The 12445-nt window shown below is 44.8% G+C and overlaps 1 protein-coding gene across 1 annotated transcript; it reads left to right on the forward strand.

The window, feature by feature from the left end:
* BTG4 (BTG anti-proliferation factor 4) lies at positions 1-3157 on the forward strand (the record flags this gene model as incomplete). The annotated part of the gene is made up of 4 exons (XM_081334206.1): positions 1-173; positions 1108-1245; positions 1823-2030; positions 2972-3157. The coding sequence occupies 4 exons, from the start codon at positions 1-3 to the stop codon at positions 3155-3157; spliced, it is 705 nt and encodes a 234-aa protein (XP_081190332.1).
* Positions 3158-12445: the final 9288 nt, after the last annotated feature.

The raw sequence follows: 12445 nt of genomic DNA on the forward strand, positions 1-12445 counted from the left end.
ATGAAGGATGAAATAGCAGCCACAGTCTTCTTCATCACCCGCCTGGTCAAAAGACACAACAAGCTGAGCAAGCAACAAATGGAGATGTTTGCATCCACGTTGACCACCCTTCTCTTCGAGAGGTATAAAAACCACTGGTATCTCGACAATCCCACAAAAGGACAAGGCTTCCGGTAAGAGGCCCCTAGGAGAGCCCCTCTTGGTCTAGTTCTGCAAAAGGGGGGGGCCTGCCCCTCCCTAAAGCAGCCCCATCTCACATCTCCCCACCCACCCCAGCAAAATTCTCAGCCAATCACAATCTGTATTTTTCCTCCCCAAAATACGGGAGCTAATGAAGGGAGAAGCAGCACGACCCCACTTTCCCCAGTTAGAAGATGGCTTGGGGTCTTCCTGATCCCCTAATCTGCCCCACCCCATTTTTCAGCTTCCCTGGCTAAATTTGTATCGCATAAACCAAAAGGTCCTATGGCCAGGACCTCTTCATAAGCACCTTGGATTTCTTGGTCAGCCCAACCTGGACAGCTGCTTCCTGGACTTGATGAGAAGACGGCTTTGCGACCGAAGCCAGAGATTGTGGGACTACATGAGCACACATGCACGTGCACGCGCGCACACACACACACACACACACACAGAGTTGGGACTTTGAGCGTTGGCAAACTGAGCAGCTGAGTTTCTATCTGGTTTTGCTGCCTTGGTATAATCCTGACTGGGTTTAACTTAAGGAATGTAACTGAGTTCCTGGAATAAGCCTCTCTGGGCTTGCTATGTCAACTCATAAACTAACATAGGCTGCATTCACACAACCTGTAAGCCCTGAAAAGTACGCATGGGGGTTCAGATGAGCAAAACCTAGCCTTTGGTGGGGATGGAGCTGCCTTCCTGCTGCTGCTGCTGTCTTGTCTGTCTGTCTGTCTGAATGGACGGGAACTGGGTCAGTCTGGATCTTTGCTCAGGGCTCCGTTATCCCAGATGCCTTGCATGGGTTCTCGGGCACCTTTGCCCGGCCTCCCCCTCTCAACTGGGGTTAACGCAGAGGAGCATATCTTGATGACCTTTCTGTTCCCACTGGTGGGGGAGCATTTTAATCCACCCAGCTCTTTTCAGGTGCATCAGACTAAACCACTTGCAGGCAAAAGATCCACTCTTGGAGCAAGCATGCACTGCGAGCAACGTGGACTTTCACAGCCTGGGTTTGCCCAAAGAGATGACCATCTGGGTTGACCCCTTTGATGTCTGCTGCAGGTGAGGCTACCATGCTGGAAGGGACCTCTTTCTCTGCCCCCTGTGATTGGGCTGGCATCCAGGCCAAGCCATAGTTGGGTTAGCCCAGGCTTGCTGAACAAACTACAGTGATATGACGAATTAAGCCAACAATCAGCCTGATAAATGAGCACAGCCCAAGAGTAGACGCAATGTCCTCCTTCAGCTGACTCTGCCCAGATCCAAACATTCTGCTCATTTGGGTGTAGCGTGTTGAGACAACCAAGCAATTGCAATTCGTTAAACCTGGTGCTGTAGAAATGTTTTTATGTTATAGTGTGTATAAAATAGGTGTTGTCATTCTATTGTGTGTTTCCCAGAATCAGATGGGTGGCAGAGGGATGGGAGAGAGGGATGGAAGGAAGGAAAATGAATTGGCAAGAGAGGGTGGTAGAGAGAAGGAAGGGAGGAAGGGAGGAAAGAACTAGGGAGGAACAGATAGTAAATTAAAAATGTAATAAATGATTTGGGGCAAGAAAGGAAGAGGTTTGGGAAACCTTGCTCTATTCCTTGCTTGAGGCTCTGGTTGCTGCCCTGCTTAACCCAATCCTCCCTTTAGATACGGCGAGAAAAATCCAGCCTTCACCGTGGCTCACTTCACAGGCCAAGAGAACGACCATGATGTGTCTCAGGGCATCCGGCAGGCGGTGGAGAAGGCCTCCTCCTCCTCCTCTGATTATCACTCCTGCACTTCTTCTGACGAGGACGGCATCAGCAGGGAACCCAAAAGCATCCCAACGGTTAGCAATCCCAACAGCATCTATCAGGTGAGAGGAAGGGGCTTTGTGGGTGGCTTTGACGCCAGGACTTTTCAAGCCTGGCCCCTTTAAGGTGGGTGGACTTCAACTCCCAGAATTTCCCAGCCAATGAGGAATGTTGGGAGTTGAAGTCCATTTTAATCTTGCCAAGGTTGAGATACACCCACCTCCCTCCCTCCCTCCCTCCCCCAGAAAACCACAACATCTCACTTCACAGGGGTCCATTTGAGAAAGAGCCCCTTAATTTATTGAAGCAGGGCTGGGTCCACCTGGGCTGGGAAGCGGCACTGGCCTTTTGTTCCCCAAAATATGCCCCCTGTGATGTGCCTGGGGAGTCGGTAACGACTGGGAGGGCCTTGAGTGCTTCGCCATAAAACAAAGAGAAGTGGGGAGGAAAATGAACGGAGGTTCTCAGAAACTGCCCAAAGTTCCGTCAAGAGCAGCTCCGTCGGAACAAGGGGAGACAAAAGAGCCGAGGGGAGCAGCAGGGCGCTGGCAGAAGACTTCTGCAGATAGTCCTCGGCTTACAACTATTTATTCTGTGACCATCTGAAGTTACAGCGGAGCTCCAGAAAGTGACCGATGACCGTTTTTCACGCTCATGTCCATTGCAACATCCCCATGGTGTTGCTGGGCAATTGGTTGATATTTATGACGGTCGCAGCGTCCCGGGGTCACGTGGTCCCCTTTTTGTGACTCTCTGAAAAGGGAAGTCCATGGGGAAGCCACTCAACAACCCTGTCACTAATTCAGCATCTGCAGGGTTTCACTTAACAACTGCGGCAAGAAAGGTTGCAAAGTGGGGCAAAACTCACTCAATACCGGTCTTACTTAGCAACAGAAATGTTGGGCTTCATTGTGGTTGTAAGCCAGGGACTTTCCAGTACTGTCCCCTCCTGAACCTTCACACCCACACCCCACCCACCCCCATGATCTCCATCTGCTTTCAGTGCAGTGAGCCGTTCCCCCTCTGGACCCAATATTCTCGCAGAAGATGCTTTGTTCCGGATGGCCTCCAGCCGAATCCTGCCACTGCTTACTATCTCCACTACAAGGGGTACAAAGCCTGCCGCCCCTCGCTGTCCTTCAGTTGTCCCCGAGTGGACAGGTACCACTGGGTCAGCTCCAGTCGGTAAAGCTCTGATTTGCACTCAGGCCACAGACTGAACAAGCCGACAGCCAAAACCTCGGAGGGCAGCTGGTGGCTTCCCCAGGAGAGAACCCCAAAAATTTTGGAACACTTTAGGACAATCCTTGTCCCCAACTCTCTCTCTCTCTCTCTCTCTCATTCTCTCTCTCGTGTGTGCAGAGTTTTAAAAGATTATTTGCTTTGTAAGCTTTTTTTTTTAAATGCATGCTTGCAAGGGGCGGTCTCTTTTTAGACATTTTTAATACTGTTTTTAAAATGGCGACGAATGAAAAATGAACTGCGAGACTGCGCTTGTGGAAAAATGTGAAAAGGAATTTCTCTTATTAATAAAATGGAATGTTTTCTTGGTTGCTTTTTAAGGAACCAGTTACTCTGTGAAGAAGGTGGGAGAGGGATGTAGATATTGAGGGGGTCTCCAGGCAAAGTGAGCCAGCTCAATAAACCTTGTTTCCTAAAACCTCATGACCAGGCAGGGCTGTAGGGAAATTCCCTTGATTTTTTCACAGAAAGTTGGTTCATTTCAGGTCTGCATTGTGAAAACCTAGATGTTCTATCTGGGCAACCTTCTAAGTTAGTTATCTCCTTGTGGGAAGGTCTCTTTCTTTGTGTTTCCAAGGTAAATTTTCAGATAGAAAACTCACCTAAGTAGACCTTGACACTCTACTGATCTTACGAAACCTAAACAGGATGGGATGGGACTCGGATGGGAAATTATAGGGGAAAGACTAACACTCTGGATTAGATTAGGAATTTGAGGGGAGGGAAAAATCCTGGAAAGAACGAAAGGAAAAATCTCTTCCATACCATTTTCAAAGAAAATTTTCTTGGTATGTCCACGAATTCATCAGGCATGTTCATGGATGAAGGAAAACAAGATGATAGCCATAGTCCTGTGATTGAAGCCTCCTTTGTTCTACACCCAGCACGTTTAAAAAAAAGGCTGGGTCCATGTGGTCATCCCTGAATCAATTTTGAGTGCTTCTCCATTGCAGACGGAACATTTTTTCTTGGGGAAGGGTGTTGATGCCCCCTTCCTATTCAGTCTTAATACATATTATGCTATCCTGGATAGGGGACAATTTGTCCAGTGCAAAGTGGAAAGTCCTTTAAAACCACTCCCACCAACGCTGACAGAGCCAGCCACTAGTACACAAGATGAGAGCAAATCTCACTTCCTTCCAGCACTGATGAAGTCACCTAGTTGGGTCGTTAAATGTTTGCAAGAAAACACACTCAGAGAACCATGGTCTCCGCAGTTCAACCCTAAGCTCCTTTAAAAGTTGCCTAGTCCCACACGGACATTCAGTCATGATCCAGTCCCAGTTTTGTTTGGAAACAAAATGATGAAAAGCCACTGCTCTCCCTAGCAGTCTGTGAGGGCATGAAAGCAGCTTAGAGCTCTCTAAGCATCAAGAACAAGTGATCTCCCTCGGTTCCCCAAGGCTGTGGTTGGAGCCAGCTGCCAAAATAAGCTTTGTTAACCTGGCAAGAGAAGAGATGAAGGAGGCAACCCACATAATCGATCCATTTCCAACTATTTTCTGATTCCTGGCTGTACTTTATACCATGCTGGATCCATCAAGGGATGGCAAGTCATCAAGTTCGTAAGGATTGTTTTTCAGCCATGAGCATGCAAAGGTTTTAAAGGCATCCTATCCTTGAGCTAAAGTTAAAGACACAAGTCTTCCAAAATGGGGCTCAGAGGGAATGAGCAACACGTGTTTGCTATTTGCAGCATTTAGTGACAAAGTCTGCCAAAACCTCTGCTGGGTGCCTGGGAGAGCCATCGCCAAGATACTTTGAGTGGATTTTGGTAAACTAGCCTGTCTGGGCTTTGCAAAACTAGGCTATTATTTAAGGGACAGAACCATCCATTGCTATAAACTCCAAAGGGCTGCATTGCTACAATGATACAAACACTTTTTGGGTGGATTATGTTCTCCAGTTACTGCTGAATTGGTTTGTGGAGTGATTTTTCACGGCCTTGTCCTCTACTGAGGGCAATGAATATTATAGAGTTTTCATTGCATTTTAGTTTCCTATTGCAAATTAACATCCCTCCCTTTTTCCTTCCTTCCTTCCTTCCTTCCTTCCTTCCTTCCTTCCTTCCTTCCTTCCTTCCTTCCTTCCTTCCTTCCTTCCTTCCTCCCTCCCTCCCTCCCTCCCTCCCTCCCTCCCTCCCTTCCTTGAGTAAACTGCAAAGTGGTTGGTTTAGTTCGAGCTTAGAGCTTTGGGTGAACCTCATTGCTGTGGTCTCTGGCCAACTGTTTCTTGCAAATCCAGACAACTGTGATTGAATCATTTGGTGATTCATCCACTAGTTTATCTGGAATATATAGATTTTCTTTTCAAGCTGAATGGTGACGTGGTCACCTGAAGCAACCCGGACCCTTTGAAGATACAATATCATTTTATTAGCATGCACACAATTCCCAGCAAAGCTCTGGCCCTTTGCTGAACAGCCATGAACCAAAACAGAACCAAGATTGCGTATCTTTGACCTTGCAAAACAAGGCAAAGAAAATGGCAGACTCGGTGGAAACCCCAGAACAATGCTGAAATGTTTTTGATAAGTGCATCTATGTGACATTATTTATCCCTTTCTGCAAGATCAGCATGCTAGCCATACTATCTCTGAGATATGGTCTTCTTAAGGAGTGCCCTTCTGATTATCTGCCTGCTTCTAAATGAGTTTATTGTTACATCACTTGAAAGAAATATATAGACCGAATCATTTGTCACACTGCATAACAGAATTGGAAGGAACCTTGGAGGTCTTCTAGTCCAACCCTCTACTCAAGCAGGAGACCCTGTACCATTCTGGACAAATATCTGTCTAATCTTTTCTTAAAGACCTCCATTGTCGGAGCACCCACAACTTCTGGAGGCAAGTTGTTCCATTGGTTAATTGTTCCAACTGTCAGGAAATTTCTCCTTAGTTCCAGGTTGGTTCTCTCCTTGACTAGTTTGATTAAATTAGATAATACAAGAGCAAAGGTAACACATAACCACATCCCAGCAGGAATCTCCAATGGCTTTTACAAAAACACCCCCCCACACACCCTGCAAAGCTGCAAGTTTTAATCTTCCAGAGAGACCTGAGACTCTGGTTATAATGCTTCCTTTCAAAGGTCACACACCCCTAACATGTGTTCATCATGCTTGTGAGATTCCAAAATTCACTCAGGCCATTTCCTGGCTCAGCCATCGGTCTTAGAGGGACAGGAGCTCCATTTGGTCAACTGGTAGCTGTTCTTTCTCCGTTGCTCTGCTGACATCCTAAAGCAGGAGAGATGAAGTGTAAGAAGTTCTGGAGGATCCACATGGGCTTAGAAAACCTGAGTGGGAGAGCATGATGGAGAATGGTAGCTAGAACAGTTCTGGTTGATCTGTGGAACACTTGTTTAGCTTGAGTTGTTCACTTTCTACCAAATTAGTTCTAAGACTTGTGCACACAAACACGCTCGTACATGAACATGCACTCACACAGGGGATAATTGTGGGGACAAACCTCTCCAACTAGGACATCTTTACAGGAAGCAGAGAGTACTGAAGCACTTACCTTTGGGGAGTCTGTGCAGCCCTTTGCCTTGCCATACAGAAGCTCTGAGGGAAGCTCAGCAGATGCCTCCTCGCTCTTCTGCAAAGCCTGCTTGATCACAGCGGCGGCAAACTTACTTTCTTCTGAAAATGTGGACACCTGGAGCCTCAGTGAGAACATTTCCCCCAGGCAGGCTTTAAGGGCCTGAGAGGCAAAGGAAATTGGGACCTTTCAGAAAATTCCAGGGTATCTTACCTGGAGAGAGTCGATGTAAAGCTTCTTTTCTAATTAATCATCTTATTCACCTTATCATAGATCCTGTTTTTAAAGTTCTTGTTTAAATTTATTTTCCCCACAATGTTTAAAAACATTTTTACCTGTTAAGATTTTCTTAGAGTTAATTACCCTTAAGTATTTCAGTCTTTTACCTCCTACAAGCCATCCCAACAATTTTACATTTCTCATATCTTAAAAAGAGAGAGAGAGAAGGAAAAAAAAGAAGGAGGAAATAATATACGACTTGAAAAACATGTCCCTCTTAAGCTAAGAAACGTTTATGTCCACATTTTTTCCCTGTTCTTTTTAACCATATTCAAACAAATATTTAATCTTTAAGTATCAAGCACTCTGCTTATAGGAAGGAAGGGATAAATACTGTGGTATGTTCAGCTGAAATTCTGGGAGCTGAAGTCCACCTGCCTTAAGCTTGCCAAAGTTGAGAAACGCCAAAGAGATCCACGGCAAAGCAGCCTCCAGAGTTTAAGTTGGCTGTTATTCTTTACCTGGTAAAACAGCCTTCGAAAAGCTGGCTTGGAATCTTGGCTGAAGTCTTCGGCGGTTATGTGGGCCAGGCAGTGGACAAGAAGTAGGACAAAGGTCCCGGCACAGGCCAGAGACTCTCTTAAGACAAAGAGTCGATTGCCAGGGATCTGAAGAAAAAGCAGAGCAAAACCCCTTTAAAGACGACGGCAAAAAAAGGAAGCAGATGGAGACCAGTAAGAGTCTTAAGGCTTTGACATCCACGACTTTCAAGTTTCTAATCCTTAGGAAGTTCTCCATCACTTCTTCCTTTTTAAGCACTCTCCTTGGTTCACTCTTTCCAATATTGTGTTTTTGGCCATGCTATAATGACCTAACTTTCATCTCCAGGTTTTTTTGGGCCTGGATGGAGGATGGGAATGAGATTGCAACAGGTAATAACTCATCACAAAGAGCCTGGGCATTGCCTCTGAAGACCAAACCACAAACACAATTGGATCCATGGGCTGACACACCATTGGACAGATGCACAGATTTTTCCTGAACTGGTCTTCCACTCTTTGAGTGGGTTTTTTGTTGTTAGTTGTGAAGTCGTGTCTGACCCATCGCAACCCTATGGACAACGTTCCTCCAGGCCTTCCTGTCCTCTACCATCTTCTGGAGTCCCTTTAGGCTCACGCCTCCTGCTTCAATGACTCCATCCAGCCACCTCATTCTCTGTCGTCCCCTTCTTCTATTGCCCTCAGCCTTTCCCAGCACTAGGCTCTTCTCCAGTGAGTCCTTCCTTCTCATTAGGTGGCCAAAGTATTTGAGTTTTAGCTTCATTGAGTGGGTTAACCCTTTGTAATTAAACTATCGTGTACTTACTCCTGATGTATGGAATAAGCTACAAATGGTTGGGGAAACCCAGCTAAAGATCCTTCATCCTAGTTTTTCAGCCACAACAGGGCTTGTGCTGAAAGCAAACTATCCCCCAAACCAATAATACAGTGCAATGTGTGAACTAGACTGGTACCTGTTACATTTCCCCCCCCCCACTCAGGATAGCTTACCTGATAATAAAAGGTGTTTCTGAAAGCATTCCCAGGGGCATTGGTAGAAGGAATTCTGGAGGCAAGGCACAATTCCACCTCTGGAGCCTAAAAGTAAGTGGAAATGGTGGCTATGATGCCTTTTCCAATCCAGGATAATAACATGGAAATTCCAAACACAGCTCATAGCGTCCAAGTTCATTTGGACTTTTCAATGAAGAAATGAAATTTCAATGGAAGATAATATTTGTAGCTCAGGGTTGAACTGTGGAGTTCTTGATGCTCTCTGGGCTTGGTTGTTTGCTTACAAACGTCGCATTACCCAACTAGGTGACATCATCAGTGTGAGGTGCATGGAGTTTTCTCCCTGTTTATATACAGTAGTTTGCCCTCCTAGTGTTTGTAGGGGTGTGGGATTTTCTCCTTGGAGCATCTTGATTAGGGTATTGTTTTCTGTTTGGTTATTTGTCTGGAGTTAACCCCTGCTTATCTGGGTATTGGTTCATGGAGGGGATGTGTTCTGTTCTTTTTGTTTCCTTCTAATCTTTTTTATTGTCTCTTTTGAATAAAATTTGAACTATCTACTTTCCATTTTATTTGTTCAGCATTCAGGAGAGAACATCTGGATTGGTAGAATGTACAGTTCCTTTCATATTTAAGGGCTGAAACCCAGGGGAAAATGAAGAGGATTCCTGGTGCATAAAAAGAGGAAAATTGGATGGACAATAATGGTGAAAGAATATTTTTTTCTTTTCAAAATAGTAATTACCCCTATTTTTGTTTTCACTAGCTTTGGAAGGGAGGGGATAACAACAAGAAGGAACATAGAATGGTTATGCTGGACAAACCAGGCTGATCTATTGATCAGAGCCAATGTATCTTCAAGTTTTGATGAGGAACTGATTTCTTTTAAAAAAAAAATTCTTACACCCTATGCAGAAGCAAAACGGTTTCCTTAAGATGCTTCCACTTTTTGAACACTTACACCAATATAAGGTCGGAGAAACTGCAGAGTGACAATACCATACTGGTAGGTTACAAATTCCCTCGCAGAAAGACTTGAAACAAGCACAGGAACAAGTTCTCTGGATTTAGGGATCATTTGAACATCCAATATATCCTGGAAAGAATTGTCAGTATCTGCCAGAAAATGAAAGCAGGTGAGAATTCATTTCTGTTACATTTTTTTAAAAAAAATATAAACACTTTATATGTTTAAATATAAATTCTGGAGCACTTGTATAATATATCAGCACTTAGCAAATTCAACTCTCTCCTGAAATCCTACACTTTAAGAGGTTTGGCAAGATTTCTGTCTATAGGTGAGGAACAATAAAGGAAATTTTTAGAAGAACCTCAACATGCCTTTCTTGGGTTTTTTGGAACCTGAGGCTAATCTTGCTAAACTGAAGCAGGCTGTTTGCATCATTAAAGATACACTCGGGAACTGCTAGAGAGGAACCGGCTTAGCTCTCTTCCTCCCAACCAACCCATCCAAATTTCACTCTATCTTGGTCCTCTGGAACGCAGCCCCTCCCTCCTGGGAATCCAGACTACATTCCATCACATCAGCTTATTTTTGTGGTGGAATTTTGGGGGATTCTGAGAACTGTCAAAAGAGGTTGGGGACCTCAGAGGTCTCAGGCAGGGCATGCTCAATCTTGGCCTAAAAATAAGATTGCTAATCAGTTTGATTAGTAAACTGGAGACATCATCTGACCGCACCCATCAATATATTTTCTTTTAAAAACATGGCCAGCACAACATGGTCAGTGGCATCTCCTGATCCCTGACCTTCCTCAGGAGATGAAGAACCTTTTTTGTTCTCTTCCAGGGACTGGAGCACCAATTTCAGCAAGGGGATCAATTTTTTATTGATGACCTCCCAACTTCCACAGGGAGTAGCAGCCATGCTGTAGAATCTTGCAGCAGGGTAGTTCATGAAACTTTGAGCAGATCCAGAGAGACAGTCCTGAGATAGAGAAAAGAGGTTATGATTCTGCAAAATAGGGCCCTTTTTATGCTATCCTTATGGAGTGCTAGAAAAATTACAAGTGGGAGTAAGCTTGCAAGGAGAAACAGAGTCTGGTGAATGAGGTCCTTGGTGTTCTCCGTGCTTGGTTTATGTCTATGGAGGTTCTCAGTCATCCAGGTCATGGCTGTCCCAAAGGTGCTTTTTCAGAAGGCAACTGGACTTTCTTTCTGTTTTCCTTGAAGGTGTTTCACTTCTCATTCAAGAAGCTTCTTCATTTTTTGGATGTGGAGAGAAACGTCTTCAAGCAAAACAAAGGAAGTCCACTTGCCTTTTGAAAAAGCATCTTTGGGACATCCCTACTTGGTTGTTTTTTTGTAGACATTTCATTACCCAACCAGATAATATCATTGAGAATGTAACCTGGTTGGGTAACGAAACATCTGCAAGAGAACAACCAAGCTCAGAGAGCACCAAGGAGCCCACAGTTCAATCCTGAGCTGCAAATATTCTCTTTTTATGAATGAGCTTTGGTTTGGAGAGAGACCGATTTCCACAAGGGATGGTTCATCCTTGATGAGCATCTTACTATCCCTGCCGAGAGACTGACTCCACGTTGTCATCTCCAACCTGACCGAGGAACATCATACCTTTGTTTGGAAGGCCACAATGTCTGATAAGAGCCGCAGATATTCCAGTCTGCAATATTCAGTCTCCACTCTGGTCTGCTGTCTTGCAACCTGGTCCTGGAATTCTGTCAAGAGATGCAGTTTGGTCTGGAAAGAAATTTAGTGTATTTCTCTAGGCATGTCTAAATTTTTCATCCATGCACTTAAATTAGACAAAGGATCTGTCTGGACGATGCATTTCCTGGTTGTTTATACCAAGTAAGTGACTACAGGTTGTTCTCAACTTACGACCACTATGGAGCCCAAAATATATGTTGCTAATTGAGACATTGGTTGAGTTTTGACCCGTTTTACGACCTTTCTTGCCGCGGTTGTTAAGTGAATCACTGCAATTGTTAACTTTGTAACCCAATTGTGAAGTGAAACTGGCTTCCCCCATTGACTTTGCTCGCCAGAAGTTTGCAAAAGGGGATCACATGATCCCGGGACACTACAACCGTCATAATTGTGAGTCAGTTGCCAACTGTCTGAATTTTGATCATGCGATCCAGGGGATGCTGCAGCGGTTAAAGTCACAGTCTTTGCGCTTGAGACTGTTGCAGTCACGGATCAAAAATTCAAAACTTTAGAGAATCCCTTTATAAAAAGACATGTTTTGTTTTGAAATTGGCATTAAACCGAGATCCCAGTAGATCAGGGTTGCGGATCACCTTTCTGAATTTCTCTTTGATGACTTCCTGGGTGCGGAGGTTCCTGCTCCAATGTCGCTCAGCTTCCTTCAGTTGCATCTGGATCCGCTGATCTTCCAGCTGTGTTGTCCGAATGAATTGCACCAGTTTTTCCAAAGTCTTCCTGAGCAAAAGCTGGACTTTGGCCTCCTGCTCCTTCTCCTTCTTGTCCACTAGAGCCGCCAAATCCAGATCGGGAAGGGTGTGAGTATGAATCCACATATGCGCCCCCCTCCGCTATGGAAATGTCTGTCCCTTGAAAACCATAGGAATTTGTCCATCTCGGGGGTCAAAGCTAGACATTAATTCCATGAATGCCAGAATATGCAAAATAAGTAGTCCCCACCGACCCACCTAGCTTTTAACTAGCATGGGAATCATAAACTCAGTTTACAATCAAATTACCTCCATTTTTTTTTCAGATTTACACAATGCATGCAGACAAATCCTGAAATCCTTCCTTCCTTCCTTCCTTCCTTCCTTCCTTCCTTCCTTCCTTCCTTCCTTCCTTCCTTCCTTCCTTCCTTCCTTCCTTCCTTCCTTCCTTCCTTCCTTCCTTCCTTCCTCCATAGCAGGCAGCCTTTATAAAGATGCTTTGAAACGGTTCAAGGAAC

Source organism: Vipera berus (genome assembly GCF_964194415.1).
Source record: "Vipera berus genome assembly, chromosome: 8".
Classification (NCBI taxonomy): Eukaryota; Metazoa; Chordata; class Lepidosauria; order Squamata; family Viperidae; genus Vipera; species Vipera berus.